This window comes from Balaenoptera acutorostrata, chromosome 20 (assembly GCF_949987535.1).
Source record: "Balaenoptera acutorostrata chromosome 20, mBalAcu1.1, whole genome shotgun sequence".
NCBI classification, from domain to species: Eukaryota; Metazoa; Chordata; class Mammalia; order Artiodactyla; family Balaenopteridae; genus Balaenoptera; species Balaenoptera acutorostrata.
The window spans coordinates 24,577,255-24,597,684 of NC_080083.1; the positions used below are offsets into that span (position 1 = coordinate 24,577,255).

Below are 20,430 nucleotides of genomic sequence, written 5' to 3' on the forward strand. Positions count from 1 at the left end.
AGAGAAGCCCGCACATTACAAGTACAGAAGCCCATGCGCCGCAATGAAAGATCTTGCACACCTCAATGAAGATCCTGCATGCTGCAACTAAGACCTGACGCAGCCCCCCCCCAAAAAAAAGGACAGTAGGAAGACAATGGAAGGAAGATGGAAGGTATCCAAAACTGAAAATTCAAGAAAAAGGCAGTACATGCTTGTTACTTTTTTAAAAAAATAGATAAATATCAGAATAAACAGGTAAAATGATTAAAAGTTATTGACTTCAGATAGTGGGAACTGGTAGAGACTAGAACTAGGGCAGAGGTCTACTGCTTTTTGTTTGAAGCCATGTAGAACTCTTTGACTCTGACTATACATGTATGTTTTGAAAAAAAAAAAAATTAAAAAAATAAAGGCCATGAACCAATCCAAGTATATATAGCAATTTAGTATATGATAACAGCAAAGGAAAACTTAAATCAGGAAAAATTATTCTTTAGTTGACCCTAGGACAATTGATCATCTATTTGGAAAAGAATAGTTAGAACCTGGCCTCATACATATAGTAAAATAAACCCTATAAGTAAGAGGGTTTTAAATGTAAAAAAAACAAAAACAAAAACAAAATTTAACTATAACAGAACTATGAAAATTTATCTGTTGTAAATTTATATAAAAAGATCCAAAAAAAAAAAAAAAAAAAAGATCCAGAAAGATTCTCATGAAAGTGTTCCTCTTGTTTACTTCTGCTAAGCAGAAAGGGGGATGGAAGTAATAGCTTAAGGGAGAATATTTAACTTTTTACTCTGTACTGGTTTATATTGTTAAAGGTTTTTCAAACAATGTATATTCCTCATAATTTTTTTTAAATTTCAGTTTAAATCTTCCTTTGACTCTTTAGTAGGTAAAATACACAAAATGTTTAAGATAATTTAATCTTCCCCAACTGCAGACTATTTAAAAGAAAATATTTTAATGCCAGACATATTGAATAATAAAATCTCTTTTCTCTTGCCAAGTAACTTTGTTTTTTCCTCATCAGCCAACAGGAAAACAAAAAATTTCCCAGCCGTTCCTTTTCTATCCTTTCCATGAATCTATATTCAGCTCAATTTTAGAACTAGACTTAAATCACAGTTCTACCATATATCCGTAATTATGACCATTGTCAAATAATCTAGTATCTTTGGGCTCCAATTTTCTTATCTATAAAATGAGACTAATATCTGCTCTACTTTCTTCACAGAGTTCATGTAAGGATATATGAGAATGTACAAACTTCCTGGCACACGTAAACATTCCAAAAAGCTATCATTATATCATTATTATTAACTGTCAAAGAAATGCAAGTTATTGTTTTTAAGTGTTTGGCATATAACAGTTTTCAAAAATTTTGCTGCCTTGAATAAACTATACTTCAACTAGATGGTCATATTATTTAACAGTGTGGTCATAGAGTAGCTACCGAAAACAAAAGTTGTTTCTAATCTTTTGTTTATATTAAGCACCAATTTACCTCTTGGTCCCTGAAATCATTATTTGATCTTTTATTTTTGTGTGCTAGTACATAAAAAACTACAACCAAAATGTACTGCAGAAGAAGCAAAAAAACATTTAAAAACCTGCTTTTAGTCTCCTCTATTTAACAGTACTGTCACACCTCTTTAAGTATATGGATCTGAGTAAAAGCTGTAAGCCACAAGAAATGGTGATAAAGAGTACATTTTCTTAACTTTAGCCATTTTTCCATTCATTTATTCAACAAATATGTGAGTACTTACTAAGCACAGGTCCTGTGCCAGATGCTGGTTATAAAAAAGTGAACAAGAGAGACATTACACTTGTCCTTATGGACAGCCTGGCAAGGAGGCAAGTAAAACCATGAAACCTATAAATAAATATGTAATCATAAACTTTGGTAAGCATCATAAAGAAAAGAACAGGGTGTTGAGAGAGAGAGAGACTGAAAGAGGAACTAATATTAAATGAATTATCTATATAATATTACCTGTGAAAGTAAAAAAATGAGCTATCTTTAATCTAAAGGCCATCGGGAAGAGTTTATTCAGAGGAAGAATAGTGAGGTGGTTGAGAGGATTAATTCTAGAGCCAGAATGCCTGAGTTTTAAACCAGCCTCTACTCATCAGCTTCGTGACATGAACTTAAACTATCTGTGACTCAATTTCCTCTTCTGTCATTGAAGAAAATATTAACACCTTCCTCATAAGGTTATTATAGGGATTCAATTAAATTCTTTTGTTTTATTTTGAAAACTGTCAAATCCACGGAAAAGTTAAAAGGACCTGCAATAAGCATTAACTCACATGAACCTGTATTTACCAGGTAAATTAGTATTTCTAGACTATTTAAGAGTTCCTGAAACATAGTAAGCATTATTTCACTATACAAGCAGTATTTTAAATAAAAAGTAGAGTAAAACTATGAGAAAATGACTTGTAAAATAACAGCTTTTCAAAATAAATTGGTCATTTTCTCCTGAGAATATATCTTCAGCATTAAAGGGAAATAGGGAGGGGAAGAGGGGGAGAGAAAAAGAGAGACAGAGAGAAAAGAAAGTAAAGGTAGGGTTTAATAGGAAGAAAAACAGCCCAAGGCTTTGCCCAACACCAACACTTTACCTGAAGATCAACAGCGCACTCTGCTGGACCCACCTCTTTTCTACACACTAGGCAAAAATAAACACTACTTTTTCTAAAAGTATATACACAATGTTAGCACTTGTTTAATAAACAAACAGCAGGTATAAGCATAAGAATGTGTCTGTGAGAATACCTCACTCATTTTGAGGATTTGCTAAAAGAATTATGAGAATACATATAAATAAATTCTAGAGAAAATGGTTATGAGTGGTAAAACAAGGTAATATCAGAATGTTAACATTCTATTCTAAAATATAACGTTTTTTCTTAACTATATTTTGACCACACAGAGACTGATGCCTCACTAGATCCTTGACACATGAATTATCTGTATAAAAACATGAATCTAAAATGTAAAGAGGGATTTCTCTGGCGGTCCAGTGGTTAACACTCTGCTTCCACTGCAGGGGGCATGGGTTCAATCCCTGGTAGGGGAACTAAGAACCCGCATGCCGCATGGTGAGGCCAAAAATACATACATACATAAATACATAAATAAATACATAAATAAAATGTAGGCAGGCAAGAATATACAATGGAAAAAAGACAGCCTCTTCAATAAGTGGTGCTCAGAAAACTGGACAGCTACATGTAAAAGAATGAAATTACATTTCCTAACACCATACACAAAAATAAACTCAAAATGGATTAAAGACCTAAATATAAGGCCAGACACTATAAAACTCTTGGAGGAAAACATAGGCAGAACACTCTATGACATAAATCACAGCAACATCCTTTTTGACCCACCTCCTAGAGAAATGGAAATAAAAACAAAAATAAACAAATGGGACCTAATGAAACTTAAAAGCTTTTGCACAGCAAAGGAAACCATAAACAAGACGAAAAGACAACCCTCAGAATGGGAGAAAATATTTGCAAATGAAGCAACTGACAAAGGATTAATCTCCAAAATATACAAGCAGCTCATGCAGCTCAATATCAAACAAACAAACAACCCAGTGCAAAAATGGGCGGAAGACCTACAGACATTTCTCCAAAGAAGATATATAGATGGCCAACAAACACATGAAAAGGTGCTCAATATCACTAATCATTAGAGAAATGCAAATCAAAACCACAATGAGGTATCACCTCACACTGGTCAGAATGGCCATCATCAAAAAATCTACATACTATAAATGCTGGAGAGGGTGTGGAGAAAAAGGAACCCTCCTGCACTGTTAGTAGAAATGTAAATTGGTGTAGCCATTATGCAGAACAGTATGGAGATTCCTTAAAAAACTAAAAATAGAACTACCATATGACCCAGCAATCCTACTAATGGGCATATACCCTGAGAGAACCATAATTCAAAAAGTGTCATGTACCCCAGTGTTCATTGCAGCACTATTTACAATAGCCAGGACATGGAAACAACCTAAATGTCCATTGACAGATGAGTGGATAAAGAAGATGTGGCACATATATACAATGGAATATTACTCAGCCATAAAAAGAAACAAAATTGAGTTATTTGTAGTGAGGTGGATGGACCTAGAGTCTGTCATACAGAGTGAAGTCAAAAAGAGAAAAACAAATACCAAAAAAAAAAAAAATACCGTATGCTAACGCATATATATGGAATCTAGAAAAATGGTACTGACGAACCTAGTGGTAGGGCAGGAATAAAGATGCAGACATTGAGAACGGACTTGAGGATGGGGGTGGGGATGGGGAGGCTGGGACGTAGTGAGAGAGTAGCACTGACATATATACAAGTACCAAATGTAAAACAGATAGCTAGTGGGACGCTGCTGCATACCACAGGGAGATCAGCTCAGTGCTTTGTGACCACCTAGAGGGGTGGGATAGGGAGGGTGAGAGGGAGGCTCAAGAGGGAGGGGATATGGGGATATATGTATGCATATACTTGATTCACTTTGTTGTACAGCAGAAACTAACACAACATCATAAAGCAATTATAGTCCAATAAAGATGTATTAAAAAAATAATAATTAAGTAAAATGCAAGGAAAGGGAAAAAGCAGGGGACATTGGAAGGTAATTCATTTAAGAGAGGAGGTACTGACACCATTTTCTGACTTGAAGAGTGAGGAAACTGGAGATGATAGGAAGGTAAAAAGACAACTACCCAATTCAATTCACAGGTTGGAAGCTAAATTATTTTCTTAAAAACTAATAAGACTTAAAAGAAAAACATAAAATGTTTAATGTCAAATTTAGAGGAAAACAGAAATCATTAAACTAATTTATCATTTAATTTATGGAGGAGAGTTTTCCAGAAAATAATACAACTGCAGATTTTAAATGTATGAAAACTGTAACATTTATATCTTTGTAGGGATAAGAGAACTAAGCCATTAATTTACCAATCCAAATAACTATTCTTCTAAAAAATAAATGTTCCCTAATATCATCTTATAAGGATCAAAATAGGAAAATTATCATTAGAATTTAGAGGTATCACAGCTAAATGGGATATAAGTTATATTAAATCTAGTCCCACCCTCTTTTTCCTCCCATTTGAAGGAACAGGTCCTAAAAAGAAATGTTTCTTTACCATGTTCCTCAATTTACTTTATTCAAATCTGTAGATGATCTAGATTAAAATATGATACCTAAATATGAGGCATATGATCTGTCAACATAAGAAAAGTTCTAAAATATGGACTGCATTTCTAAAATTACTTTATCTAAAAGTTTTGGTGATAAACTCATTTCAGAAACTGATATAAAATAAATATTAAATATTATGAAACTACATTTTTCTTCTACTTTTTATGAAATCACCTATCCCAGAATTTACAGAAAATATTTTTTGTGATTTATAGCAAGCCACTTTGCAACAATTTAAAAATGTTATACAATGGGGAAAGGACAGTCTAATAAATGGTGCTGGGAAAACTGGACAGCCACATGCAAAAGAATGAAACCAGACAACTATCTTACATTACCTACAAAAATTAACACAAAATGGATTAATAAACACTTGAACCTCAGACCTGAAATCATAAAACTCCTAGAAGAAAACATAAGTGGATAAACTCCTTGACAGAGGTCTTGGCAATAGTTTTTTGAATCTGACTCTAAAAGCAAAAGCAACAAAAGCAAAAATAAACAAGGGGGACTACATCAAACTAAAAAGCTTTGGCACAGCAAAGGAAACCATCAACAAAATGAAAAGGCAACCTACTGAAAAGGAGAAAATATTTGCAAATCATGTATCTGATAAGGGACGAATATCTAATATACGAAGAATTCATACAACTCAATAGCAATCTGAACAAAAAATGGGCAGAAGATATGAAGAGACATTTTTCCAAAGAAGACATACAGATGGCCAACAAGTATATGAAAAGATGCTCAACATCATTAATCATCAGGGAAATGCAAATCGAAATCACAATGAAACATCACCTCACACCTGTTAAAATGACTATTATCAAAAAGACAAAAAACAGCAAGTGTTGGCAAGGATGTGGAGAAAAGGGAATCCTTGTGAACTATTGGTAGAATGTAAACTGATGCAGTCACTATGGAAAACAGTATGGAAGTTACTCAAAAAAATTAAAAGTAGAATAACCATATGATCCAGGAATTCCACATCTGAGAATTTACCTGAAGAAAATGAAAACAGTAACTCAAAAAGATATATGCACTCCCACATTCACTGCAGCATTACTTATAATGGCCCAGGATATGGAAACAATATGTGTCCATAGATGGGTGAATGCATACAGAAAATGTGGTGTGTGTATATGTATATATACACAATGGAATATTATTCAGCCATAAAAAAGAATAAAATCTTGCCATTTGGGACAACATGGATGAACATGGAGGATATTATGCATAGTGGAATAAGTCAGACTGAGAAAGGCAAATTTGTATGTAAAATCTGAAAACAAAAACAAAGCAAAAACAAAAAAACAAGCTCACAGATGCAGAGAACAGATTGGTGGCTGCTAGAGATGGCGGTGAAGAGCAGAAGAAATGGATGAAGGAGGTCAAAAGGTACAAACTTCCAGTTACAAAATAAATAAGTCATGTGGATGTCATGTACAGGATGGTGACTACAGTTAATAACACTGTGTTAAATATTTGACAGTAGCTAAGAGAGTAAATCTTAAAAGCTCTCATCATAAGAAAAAAAAATCTTATAACTATGTAAGGTGACAGATATTAACTAGACTTGTGATCATTTCGTAATGTATACAAATATTGAACCATTATGTTGTACACCTGAAACTAACATATTAAATGTTAATTATACCTTCATTAAAAAAGAGAAAGAGAAAAAAAGTTGTACCAGAAACCAAAGTAAATTTCTAGCAGGGAAAAACATATTACTATACTCAAAGACTCGTTTCTTTAAATAAATTACCCCTACGCATAACCCCATTATTCTTTATTATATTATATCCATGGAAATGTTTAGCCCTGGTTCTCTGAAAAACGAAAAGTATTATTTACTGCTAAATATCCATGTAAGATTTATTAAAAATACTACCATAAGCTTTTAAAATTAAGATGATAGCCAAAATACAAAAACTACAGGTTTTATTAACAGTTTACTAAAATTCACTAACAATTTACTAAATTATAAAAGGAAGAAATATTCACATTAGCTAAAACTTTACATTTTGTACTAATTATGTTTCTATTGTAACTGCTTACTCTATTTTTGTTAGGAACAAAAAAAATAACATTGAAAATACAGATCATTTTACCTAAGTATTTGTGGGGGTTTTCATAAAGTTACTTTATATATTCATGCTTTTCACTATAGACTAACAAAAAAAGAACAAATATTAGAGCTCAGCCATATGGTCTTTTCTGTCATTGCAAAAGTACTCTGGTGTCTGACAAATTTACTTTATGCATGCTTAATTAGTATGGCATATATCACTTATGTCTTCTTACAAACAAAAGTTCTGTGTGACTAGTGAAATGTTATCATTTGAGTTACTAGAGTTAGTTGAGATTTAGCTTCTTCAATAAATCTTCAAACTTATAAGAAATTGTCAGAAACCCATACCTTTAACATTATGAGTAATAAATCACCCATCTATGAAAAATTATTGCATTTCTAAAGCAATGTAGACCTATACCAGCTAAAGCCAAGGAAGAAAACTTGTAACTTCTGGTTTAAAAATAAAACTGATATAAAGATATAGATACACATGTATAGATACAATTATACTTTGCCAATAAGAAGATCATAATAAATGATCAACATAGTACATAACCAAAACAAGAAATCAATCAAAGAACTTAGTTTAAAATTAAGATACCCAGCTAGGAGCACAGTAGCTCTGCTTATGGTCAAGTGGTCTAGATCCTAAACAGGTTGAGCTATAAACATCTTTAACACATATTAAAAGAATTTGCTAATTATAAACCTAACTCCTGAAAATTAACATTATTAACCAATATTATATAATACCTTTTATCAGCAGCATACAAATATGTAAGTATTTGCTGCTACTACTACAACTGCTGCTGATGATATTTTTACTACCACTTACCACTTAATAAGCTCCAAGATATGCCAGGTATAATCTAAGCACTTTATAAGTATTAACTTGTTTAATCCTCTAGCAGCCCCGTAAGATAGGTACTATTACCATCCTCATTTAACAAATGGGAAAATGAAGTAGCAATAGTTTAAAAACTTAATCAAGGTTACAAAGGTTGTAAAGAGCAGAACTGTGATTAAAACCCAGGCACTCTGATTTGAGCTCATTCTCTTAACCAGTAAAAACAAAATGAAACAAAAAAAATCCTTAAAGAAAAAAAAACAACTTTATCTTATTTTAGCTATTATCAATCATATTATTCTATACTTGATTTCTTTAGCCTTGAGGCTTCTACATATTTTTTCCCTTATCTTGGTGTTAGAATACTGTTTACATGGCTCCAGAATTTCTGAGAGGCATTTTAGAGAATGTATAATAAAGTAATTAGAGCATCTGCCAGAGCATCAGACTGCTTAGGTAGGATCTAACTCCACTATTTGCCAGCTTTGTGACCTTAGGCAAATTACTTATTTCTCAGTTTCCTTATCTGTAAGATGAGAACAACAATAGTACCTGCCTCAAAGTCATTATAAGAATTCAATAAGTTTCTACCAAAAAATATTTATTGGGCAACTAATATATGCCATACACTGTTCTAGGTAGCAGAGATACCCGTGAAAAAGATTGACATTACATTCTAACAGGGAAAATAGATAATAAACAAGTAGACTAATAAATTCAAATAGTAAGGGCTATGAAGACAATAAGGTACTGTGAAAGGAAATGAGCAAGAAAACACTGGCAAACATAAAGCATATATTTTTACTGACAACATTAAAAACTCCTGAGATGACTTCTCCAAACATAAGGCTTCTCTGAAGATAACTGACAATTCTTTTCCCCCACTCAGTATTTTCAAGAATTTAAAAGAAGGCTCTTTGAGGGCAGGGATTATGGTATTCATTTACTCAGTCCCTGGCACTACGTTAGGTGCTTGAAACAAAAAGATGAATAAAACAGTCACAGTCTTCAAGGAGGTCTCAGAGAAACTGGTGTTGTCCATAATGGAACTGATAGCCTGTGGAGAGGATATTAAGAGTAAGGTAAGTGTTAAAAACTGAGAAATAGGGACTTCCCTCATGGTCCAGTGGTTAAGAATCCGCCTTCCAATGCAGGGGATGTGGGTTTGATCCCTAGTTGGGTAACTAGGATCCCACATGCCACAGGGCAACTAAGCCCGCGCACCACAACTACTGAGCCTGCATGTCACAACTGGTGACCCCGTGTGCCACACTACAGAGCCCACGCACTCTGGACCACACACGACACAACTAGAGAGCCCACACACCACAACTACTGAGCCCTGTGCACTCTGGAGCCCGCACACCACAACTAGAGAGAAGCCCGCGCACTGAAACGAAGAGCCCGTCAGCCACAACGAAAGATCCCATGTGCCGCAGCTAAGACCCGATGCAAAGAGGAAATAGGCAGTCTACCTGAAAAAGAATTCAGAGTAATGATAGTAAAGGTGATGCAAAATCTTGGAAATGAAATGGAGAAAATACAAGAAACGTTTAACAAGGACCTAGAAGAACTAAAGAGCAAGCAAACAATGATGAACAACACAATAAATGAAATTAAAAATTCTCCAGAAGGGATCAATAGCACAATAAATGAGGCAGAAGAATGGATAAGTGACCTGGAAGATAAAATAGTGGAAATAACTACTGCAGAGCAGAATAAAGAAAAAAGAATGAAAAGAATTGAGGACAGTCTCAGAGACCTCTGGGACATAAAACACACCAACATTCGAACTATAGGGGTCCCAGAAGAAGAGAAAAAGGGACTGAGAAAACATTTGAAGAGATTATAGTTGAAAACTTCCCTAATACGGGAAAGGAAATAGTCAATCAAGTCCAAGAAGCACAGAAAAGTCCCATATAGGATAAATCCAAGGAGAAACATGCCAAAACACATATTAATCAAACTACCAAAAATTAAATACAAAGAAAAAATATTAAAAGCAGCAAGGGAAAAACAACAAATTACATACAAGGGAATCCCCATAAGGTTAAGAGCTGATCTTTCAGCAAAAAACTCTGCAAGACAGAAGGGAGTGGAAGAACATATTTAAAGTGATGAAAGGGAAAAACCTACAACCAAGATTACTCTACCCAGCAAGGATCTCATTCAGATTTGACAGAGAAATTAAAACCTTTACAGACAAGCAAAAGCTAAGAGAATTCAGCACACCCAAACCAGCTTTACAACAAATGCTAAAGGAACTTCTCTTGGCAGGAAACAAAAGAGAAGGAAAAGACCTACAATAACAAACCCAAAACAATTAAGAAAATGGTAATAGGAACATACATATAGATACAATTATACTCCAATAAAGATGATAAAAAAAAGACCTGATGCAGCCAAAAATAAAATAAAATAATAAATTAATTAATTTAATTACATAAAATAAAAATAAAATGTTAATTAAAAAAAAAAAGAAAATGTTCTCGAGAAATACAAGGAACATTCCAGATGGGACTCTAACTCAAAATTGGGGACACCAAGGAAGGCTTCCTGAAGGATTAGCAGAAGTCAGACAAAAAAAAGTGGGAAAGAGGAGAAAGGGCAAAAGAATGCAAAAAGTTTATAAAGGCCTAAAGACTGTACAGGTAAATAGGAGCTTTATAAGCCATCTAAAGACTTCTGGAATTTGTCAATGAGTTGTTTCATCCCCTACCTGAAAAACTAAAAATACAGACAGACTATATGAAACAATAGTTTTTAAGATACAGGACATCAGGTAAGGAAAAGTGATCCCTGAGAGATGGGAAACAAATGAGATTAAGCCTTATGATTCTTTCAGCTTGCTGTCCTGAGAGTTTCCATGCTGTGGCATGGGGAAGGGGAACCCAGATATAGCCCAGCAAACCCAAGTTGAAGAGACACTGCTCAGAGTCCAGGGAGACCAAGAAGACTAAAGTTCACAGAGAAGAAAGCAGAATGGAGAGTGCTGCACAAAGAATGCACTCCAGAGATCTGCAGAAGGACCTCTCAGTATCTAGTAGAGTACTGATCAGCACATGCCAATGAGGAAACAATCCAAGATAGTGGCAAGAACCACCTGAAATGAAGAGACACTCACAGACAGCATGGAACAGTGCCTGTTCCCACCAGCCAGGCTGGAAAACTTCATAATTCATGGAGCATTAGGTAGAGGACTCAAAAGGAGCTAGCCTCTACTGAGGTAGCCCAAAACTAAACCCGGCTCAGGTCCTACCTAACAAATCCTAAAAGCAAGAACCAAAAGGATCAAGCTGATTCCAAGTAATTTAACTGCATCCCAGAGCAAAACTCAACAGTACTTATAGAAATACAATAATATCCAGTACCCAACAAGGTAAAATTTGCAATATTTGGAATTAAATAAAAAATTCCAGGCATGATTCCATTTATATAAAACTATATAAATGAAACACATTTCATTATACAATATCAAAAAGTCACATATATAATATCACCACCAATAAATATCATCAGAGTCTAAGTATCAGAAAACTGCTAAGCTCACAGTAGTACATACAATTTTTCAAAATTCTGATTTTTCACTGAAATCTCAAAGTTTATCAGGCTCACTTTGTTTATTTTCGAGAATTACCGAAGTTAGTCTGTCAGTTATTCTTTCAAGTAAAAACAATGTTCTGTGAAAAAAGTGGCTAGTTCAGCTCACAATCCAAACAATCCTCTAAGTGCTTTCCCTCAAGAAAACCATCCTACTCCTGAATGCAAAAGTGTTTTACGAAAACTACTCTACTCTTCACACAGACTGTTAAAAATCTCAAGGGTGAAGACTTAATAACATTAGTAATTTTTACTGCTTCATCAAGGACTTAAGTGAAATTGGCTTTTCTTAACTGTGCATTAACGACGGTGAAGAAAATTACTATTAATACAGGTTGATGCCACTACCCTTATTGTGCTAAAGCACCAACAGTATTGCCAACCTATGCTTTTGTACCATCAGTACAAATGTCAAAGACAGTAAAAAAAAAAAAAAAAAAAAGGTAAGTAACATCTTAACATCACTATGAAAATACTTTTGACCTCACAGACTATCTGGAAAAAAATCTCAGGAATCTCCAGAGCTCCCTGGACTACTCCTTGAGAACTGATGCCCTAAGGACACTGAAAGAACTTTAGGAAGTAGAGTTCACAAACATTAGAATGTAAAAGAGGAAAAAAACTTCCAGATCTTGTTCTGGTCCAATTCTCTTATTTTATAAATGAGGAAACTGGGGCACAAAGAGCATAGGTTTACCATCTCACACAGCAGAAGACATGTGACAGCACTTAGGACTTCTGAGTTGTTTTCTACTCTTCTTTGATTACACTATTCTTCATCTTTTTCAAAAATGGATTTAGCAAATTCCACATTTTCCTTCTTTAAACTGAACAATGGCATAAATACATACATTTTGTGGAGAAAAGGAGTTTATCTTTCCTAATGGGGAGTTGAGTTTTGTGGTCTTTCCTGAAGCAACTTTTGCATCCAAATGGTGCACCTCCTTTTCAAAACAATGACGTTTTCTAATCTGTAAATATAGAACCAAAATAAAATTTATTGTAACTAGGAAGTTTGATGAGGCTAGTTGTTCTCAAAGATCAGAATAGCTATAACGTATGTTTTCAGCATTAAAAAAAAATTACTATTTCTCACTGGCAACAATCAAAAAGTTTCTAAAAACAAATAGGCACCTTATTATAAGACTTAAATAAAACAGAATACAGTAATACCTCTCAAATTCTGACCAAAATAGCTTTAATTAGTGATGTGGCAAAACTATAGCACTGTAAAATGATCTTCCAATAAAACAGTCTCATCATATGGATACCAAGAATAGTATTATGGCAAAGTCTGATTACATATCTAACTGGAAAATAAAAGTAAATAAAAATGGAAACCTTATTCTAAATTGATAAAAAAAACACAGAATAAAAACTTTAAATGTAAATATTCATTATTTCCTACCTGATGGAACTACTTGATTACTATTATTATATTACTTACTAGATATTTGATAATCCAAATTGTATTTGACTAAATTTCTTTTATAAACACCACTGTTTTCTTTCCAAACTATCTATGCTTTTTCTTACTTGCCAAAACCTATTTACTTAAATTATAAAGAGGAAAAGAAGCATTTCTGTCGATAATTCCATTCTTACAAAAAAGAAATGAGAGCCAATGAAGTCAGGGAATAAATGCTATATGTTGAGCTCTACCTCACAACATCCAACTCTAAGTACACATTTTGGGGGAAAGAAATCTCTAGAGATACTTCATTTGTAATTGGTGATTTTCCAAATATAAAACTAGAAAACGATTTCATTCTATTTCTAAAAACAAGGTTTAATTATGGAAGATAATAAAGATTATAAATGGAACAGATAAACTACGTAAAAATGCAAACACCTTTTGAGTATATTCAATTAAAAATAAATAATTATCTACAAAGGACATGCTAATTAACTAATAATCTTTTTTATTTGTAACTAAGTCTATTAAAGTCCATCCTCCTTACCTCAATGCCATGAACTCTATGAGAAAACATTGTTTTCACCTATGAAAACATTTCATTTAAAATTTCTAGTAATTTAGGTTCTTCAATAATTTTTAGAAATAAACATATTTTATAATGTATTGATATTAAAAACTCAATAAATAACAGTAAACTTTGTCATTATATTAAAACTATCAATACCAAAAGTATCTATGACCTAAACATTCATATCAGAGGTATATTGGCCAAAACAAAATTATAATAATTTACCATTTAATTCACATCTGACACTACCCAAAATAATCTCTACAGATGCCACTGAAAAATGATTGATACTTGACTACCTTGTTCAGCTAAAACTAATGGGATTATTCCACTGCCAATAAACTGTTTACCTGCTGTGTAGTCTCTAAGGGTCGAATTCTTTTCTTCTCTACTTGAAAATCATCATTTTCATCTCTGTACCTGGATGCCTGTTTCTTAGCAGATAGCTTTGCAGACAGTGTAGTTTTTTCAGGAGAGTCTTATATAAGAAGTTATAAGAAATTAGTATAAATAACTTACATTTAGGTAATTTTTTAGAAAAAAATTAAAATCAAGATGTAAGACTTTAATCTGTAAAAATACTGAATCACTATGCTGTACACCCAAAACTAAGATAATATTGTAAATAAACTATGCTTCAACTTTAAAAAAGACGTTAAGACTTATTTCTAAAAAGTCATAACATAGTTTAAAATAGGAAATGCTAAACATCTTTAAAAGCACTTATTTACCGCTCAGTATACTTTAACAAAGACACAGCAAACATTTTTAGAAATATGCTTTCAAGAGGGAAGTCCATAAATGGTGCTGGAAAAACTGGACAGCTACATGTAAAAAAATGAAATTAGAACATTCTTTAACACCATACACAAAAATAAACTCAAAATGGATTAAAGACCTAAATGTAAGACGGGATACTATGAAACTCTTAGAGGAAAACACAGGCAGAACACTCTTTGACATAAATCGCAGAAATATCTTTTTCAATCCATCTCCCTGAGTAATGGAAATAAAAACAAAAATAAACAAATGGATATACACTACCAAATGTAAAATAGATAGCTAGTGGGAAGCAGACTCATAGATCAGCTCAGTGCTTTGTGACCACCTAGAGGGGTGGGACAGGGAGGGTGGGAGGGAGATGCAAGAGGGAGGGGATATGGGGATATATGTATACATATAGCTGATTCACTTTGTTATACAGCAGAAACTAACACACCATAGTAAAGCAATTATACCCCAATAAAGATGTTAAAAAAAATAAAACGGCAGAAGACCTAAATAGACATTTCACCAAGGAAGACATACAGATGGCCAAGAGGCACATGAAAAGATGTTCAACATCACTAATTATTAGAGAAATGCAAATCAAAACTACAGTGAGGTATCACCTCACGCTGGTCAGAATAGCCATTATCAAAAAACCTAGAAACAGGGGGCTTCCCTGGTGGCGCAGTGGTTGAGAATCTGCCTGCTAATGCAGGGGACACGGGTTCGAGCCCTGGTCTGGGAAGATCCCACATGCCATGGAGCAGCTGGGCCCGTGAGCCACAATTGCTGAGCCTGCGCGTCTGGAGCCTGTGCCCCGCAACGGGAGGGGCCGCGATGGAGAGAGGCCCGCGCACTGCGATGAAGAGCGGTCCCCACACCGCAATGAAGAGTGGTCCCCGCTTGCCGCAACTGGAGAAAGCCCTCGCACGAACCGAAGACCCAACACAGCAAAAATAAATAAATAAATAAAGGATAGTCTTCTAATAAAAAAAAAAAAAAAAAAAAAAAAACCTAGAAACAGTAAATGCTGGAAAGGGTGTAGTGAAAAGGGAACCCTCCTACACTGTTGGTGGGAATGTAAACTGATACAACTACCATAGAAAACAGTATGGAGGTTCCTTAAAAAACTAAAAATAGAACTACCATATGACCCAGCAATCCCACTACTTACAAGAGCCAGGACATGGAACCAACCTAAATGTCCATCAACAGATGAATGGATAAAGAAGATGTGGCACATATATACAATGGAATATTACTCAACCATAAAAAGAAACAAAATTGAGTTGTTTGTAGTGAGGTAGATGGACCTAGAGTCTGTCATACAGAGTGAAGTAAGTCAGAAAGAGAAAAATAAATACTGTATGCTAGCGCATGTATATGGAATCTAAAAAAAAAAATGGTACTGATGAACCTAGTTGCAGGGCAGGAATAAGAAGTAGACATACAGAATGGACTTGATGACATGGGGTGGGAGGGCAAAGCTGGGGCAAAGTGAGAGTAGCATCGACATATATACACTACCGAATGTAAAACAGTTGGCTGGTGGGAAGCAGCAGCATAGCACAGTGAGATTGGCTTGGTGCTTTGCAATGACCTAGAGGGGTGGCATAGGGAGGATGGGAGAGAGGCTCAAGGGGGAGGGGATATGGGGACATGTGTATGCATATGGCTGATTCGCTTTGTTGTGCAACAGAAACTAACATGGTATTGTGAAGCAATTATCCTCCAATAAAGATTAAAAAAAAAAAAAAAAGGATGATCAACCTCATTAGTTACCAGAGAGATAACAATTAAAATTCACAAGAACAACACACAGGCACCATAATGACTAAAACTTAAAAAGAGTCGAATATCAAGTGCTAACAAGAATGCTGGGGGCTTCCCTGGTGGCGCAGTGGTTAGGAATCTGCCTGCCAATGCAGGGGACATGGGTTCGAGCCCTGGTCCGGGAAGATCCCACATGCCGCGGAGCAACTAAGCCCGTGCGCCACAACTACTGAGCCTGCGCTCTAGAGCCCACGTGCCACAACTACTGAAGCCTGCGTGCCTACAGCCTGTGCTCCACAACAAGAGAAGCCACCACAATGAGAAGCCCGCACACTGCAACAAAGAGTAGCCCCCACTCGCCACAACTAGAGAAAGCCCGCGAGCAGCAACAAAGACCCAACACAGGCAAAAATAAATTAAATAAATTAATTTAAAAAAAAAAAGAATGCTGAACAATGTAACTTCCATATACTACTAGACGTAGAGTGGGGGGGTGATGAATAAATTGGTTCAACCATTTTGGAAAACGTTGGCAGTATCTACTATAGTTCAACATATGCATACACTATGACCAGCAATTCCATTCCTAGATCTATATCTAATAGAAAGTGTTTACCTATCTGTACCAGAGGGAACAAGAATGTTCATAATAGCTTTAATAACCAAAATTAGAAACCACCCAAATGTCTAACAATTGTAGAATGAAATAATAAATTATGGTATATAATGTATTATATACCATAAAATACAGCAATAAGAACTACTGCTATATACAACACAAATGAATCTGAGAAATATGTTAAGCAAAAGCTGACAGACACAAGAGTACAGATATAATTCCATTTCTATAAAGAAGCAAAACTCATCAATGGTGACAGAGGGAAGATAGCTACCATCTGTGGAGAGAATAGTGACAGGAAAAGAACATGAAAAGTGCCACTGGGGTGTCGGCTATGTCCTATTTTTCATCTAGTGGTAGTTACACTAGTGTGTTTACTTTGTGAAAATTCATCAAGCTATACACATAGAATTTTTGCATTTTTCTGTATTTAGGTTATATTTTTAAAGAATTTACTTAAAAATGTAAAGAGAGCATCAGAATACAACCCAGATTTACCCCATCTGATCCTTGAAGAGACTACTCTAAACAACTCTAACTCACAATTATATTAAAATTCAAGTTTATTGAAAACTGATTTTTTACAAAGGCACAAAGGCAATGCAGCAGACAAAGGGTAGCCTTTTCAATAAATGTTGCTGAACAATTAGATATTCATACGCAAAATAAACGAACCTGGATCCACATCTCACACCGTATACAAAAATTAACTCTTAGACTTAAAAGTAAAACCTAAAACTATACTTGATTAAAAAAAGAAACTTGTACTCAAAAATATATAAAGAAATCCCAAACTTAACAATAAGAAAAAAACAATAAACAGGCAAAAGATTTCAACAGACATTTCATCAAAGAAGATATACAAATGGCTAATAAGCACATGAAAAGATGCTCAGGGCTTCCCTGGTGGCGCAGTGGTTAAGAATCCGCCTGCCAATGCAGGGGACACGGGTTCAAGCCCTGGACCGGGAAGATCCCACATGCTGCGGAGCAACTAAGCCCGTGTGCCACAACTACTGAGACTGCGCTCTAGAGCCCACAAGCCACAACTACTGAGCCCGCGTGCCACAACTACTGAAGCTCGTGTGCCTAGCGCCCGTGCTCCACAACGAGAGAAGCCACCGCAATGAGAAGCCTGCGCACCGCAACGAAGAGTAGCCCCCTCTCGCCACAACTAGAGAAAGCCCGCGCGCAGCAACGGAGACCCAATACAGCCAAAAACGTATAAATAAAATAAATAAATTTATTAAAAAAAAAAAAAGAAAAGATGCTCAACATCACAAGTCATTAGGGAAATGCAAAATAAAACCACAATAAGATACCACTATAAGCTTATTAGAATGGCTAAAAAGATTTACCATACCAAGTGCTGGCAAGGATGCAGAGAAATGGGAACTCTCATACACTGCTGGTGGAAATGTAAAATGGCATAACTACTTTGGGAAACACTTTTGAAGTTTCTTAAAGTTAAACATAAGTGATCCAGTCATTACACTCCTAGGTATTTACCCAGAAAAGTGAAAGCACATGTCCATAACAACGACTTATACACAAATGTTCATAGCAGCTTTATTTGTAACCGGAAACTAGAAACAACTCAAATACACATCAACAGGTGACTGCATAAACAATTTGCAGTATATCCATACAACAGAATATTACTCAGCAATAAAAAAGAACCAACTGTTGATACATGCAACAACATGGATAAATTTTAAAAGAATTATGTTAAGTGAAAGAAGCTAGGCAAAATAAGTGTACAAACTGTATTATTTCATTCATATAAACTCTAGAAAATGCAAACTAATCTACAGTGACAGAAAACACTCAGTGGTTGTTTGGGGAGGATAAATTATAAAATGGTGGAAAGGAGGGATAATAAAGAGGCATGAGAAAACTTTTGAAGCTGATGGATATATTCACTATCTTGATGTTAGTGAAAGTTTCAGGGAAATACTCTTATGTCGAACCTTATCAAAATGTACCATTTAAATATATAGAGTCTGTTATGTCAAGAATATTTCAATAAAGCTGTATTTTAAAAAAAATACAGGTTGTACATAAACATTATAAGCCAAGAGTTCTTATATTAATAATTAGCTTAAAATCAATTCCATTCATTCATACAACAAATATTTATCTAGCTCCTACTATATGCCAGGCACTGCTAGATATGCAATGGTGAGCAAACTGACACAGTTCCTGACCTCATGGAGTATACAGTCTGCTAGGGGAAGCAGAGATTAATAAAAGATGCACACAGACACGTGGATAATACGAATTGTAACAAGTGCTATGAAGGAGAGGTACACAGTGAGATGACAGAATATAATAGGGAAACCAAATGTAGTGTGATGGAAAGATCAGTATGGCTGCTTAAAGAAGTGATATCTAAGCTGAGAGCTAAAGGAAGAGCAAGACAACAAGTTGAAGATGGAATTTTCCTCAGAAGAGACACTAACACAAGCAAAGGCTCTGAAGGCAGCAGAAAGCATGACCCTTTTAAAGAATGGAAAGAAAGCCAAAAATGTTAAGGGTCAAAACCATGTAGACAACACTATTGGTCACCTCTCCGGCATCTATTCCACTTCCTCTTCTTCATTCCTAAAAGAATCACACTTCGGTTCAAGCAGCTACCATCCTCCACACAGTCATGTGCTTTAGAGGAAGACAACTCCATCCTTGATTTTAGGAAGTGGATATTGTTTAGACTTAAGCCAGTCATGGCAACCTCTTTTCTCCCTGCCAGTGATTAGTTAAGGAATGGCATGAGTGAAAGCAGGAAAGGAGTTATTACACGGTCTAAAGAACAAATGGTAGTTTGTACTAGGGAAGTTATCAATGGAGGTGGAGATTTGCATGGAGGAATAAGGAAGAGCGAAGTGTACAGGATGTCTCCTAGGTTTCTGGCTTAAGCAAGTAATGGTCAATCTTTTCCATACAGTCAAAGCAAAAGAAATATTCTTTAAATTAATAATTTTATGTTATTGATAATATATTTCCCTTAAATAAATCTAGTAAGAACAGCTAAGGATCATATTTGAAACATACCTGATTCTCATATAGGATACTGGTCTCAGAAGTCCAGGCAAACTTATCAAGAATGAATGAGGCTAATTAGATTTTGCCTTACAATACAAATCAAAATGTTTTATAAAATTCTGACATATAATTAACAATACTGCCTACAAATAACATCAATTTCTGAATATCAGTTATTTTGCCTTGCCTTCTTCAAAAATGATTTAAACTAGCAAGATGTCTGAATCAGTTAAAAGTGAGGCCAAGGGCTTCCCTGGTGGCGCAGTTGTTGAGAATCTGCCTGCCAATGCAGGGGAAACGGGTTCGAGCCCTGGTCTGGGAAGATCCCACATGCCGCGGAGCAACTGGGCCCGTGAGCCACAATTACTGAGCCTGCCCGTCTGGAGCCTGTGCTCCGCAACAAGAGAGGCCGCGATAGTGAGAGGCCCGCGCACCGCGATGAAGAGTGGCCCCCACTCGCCGCAACTAGAGAAAGCCCTTGCACAGAAATGAAGACCCAA

At 35.2% G+C, this 20,430-nt stretch overlaps 1 protein-coding gene across 8 annotated transcripts in view; it reads right to left on the minus strand.

Annotated features, from left to right (window-relative positions):
- BRIP1 (BRCA1 interacting helicase 1) overlaps positions 1-20,430 on the minus strand; it is a 208,154-nt gene that overhangs the window by 182,100 nt on the left and 5,624 nt on the right. For all 8 annotated transcript variants that reach the window (XM_057536502.1, XM_057536508.1, XM_057536507.1 and 5 more), the window contains exons 5-6: positions 14,079-14,206; positions 12,595-12,714 (exon numbers count right to left, since the gene is read on the minus strand). In XM_057536502.1, the coding sequence (XP_057392485.1) occupies positions 12,595-12,714; positions 14,079-14,206 (248 nt within the window). The remainder of the gene's footprint in view (positions 1-12,594; positions 12,715-14,078; positions 14,207-20,430) is intronic.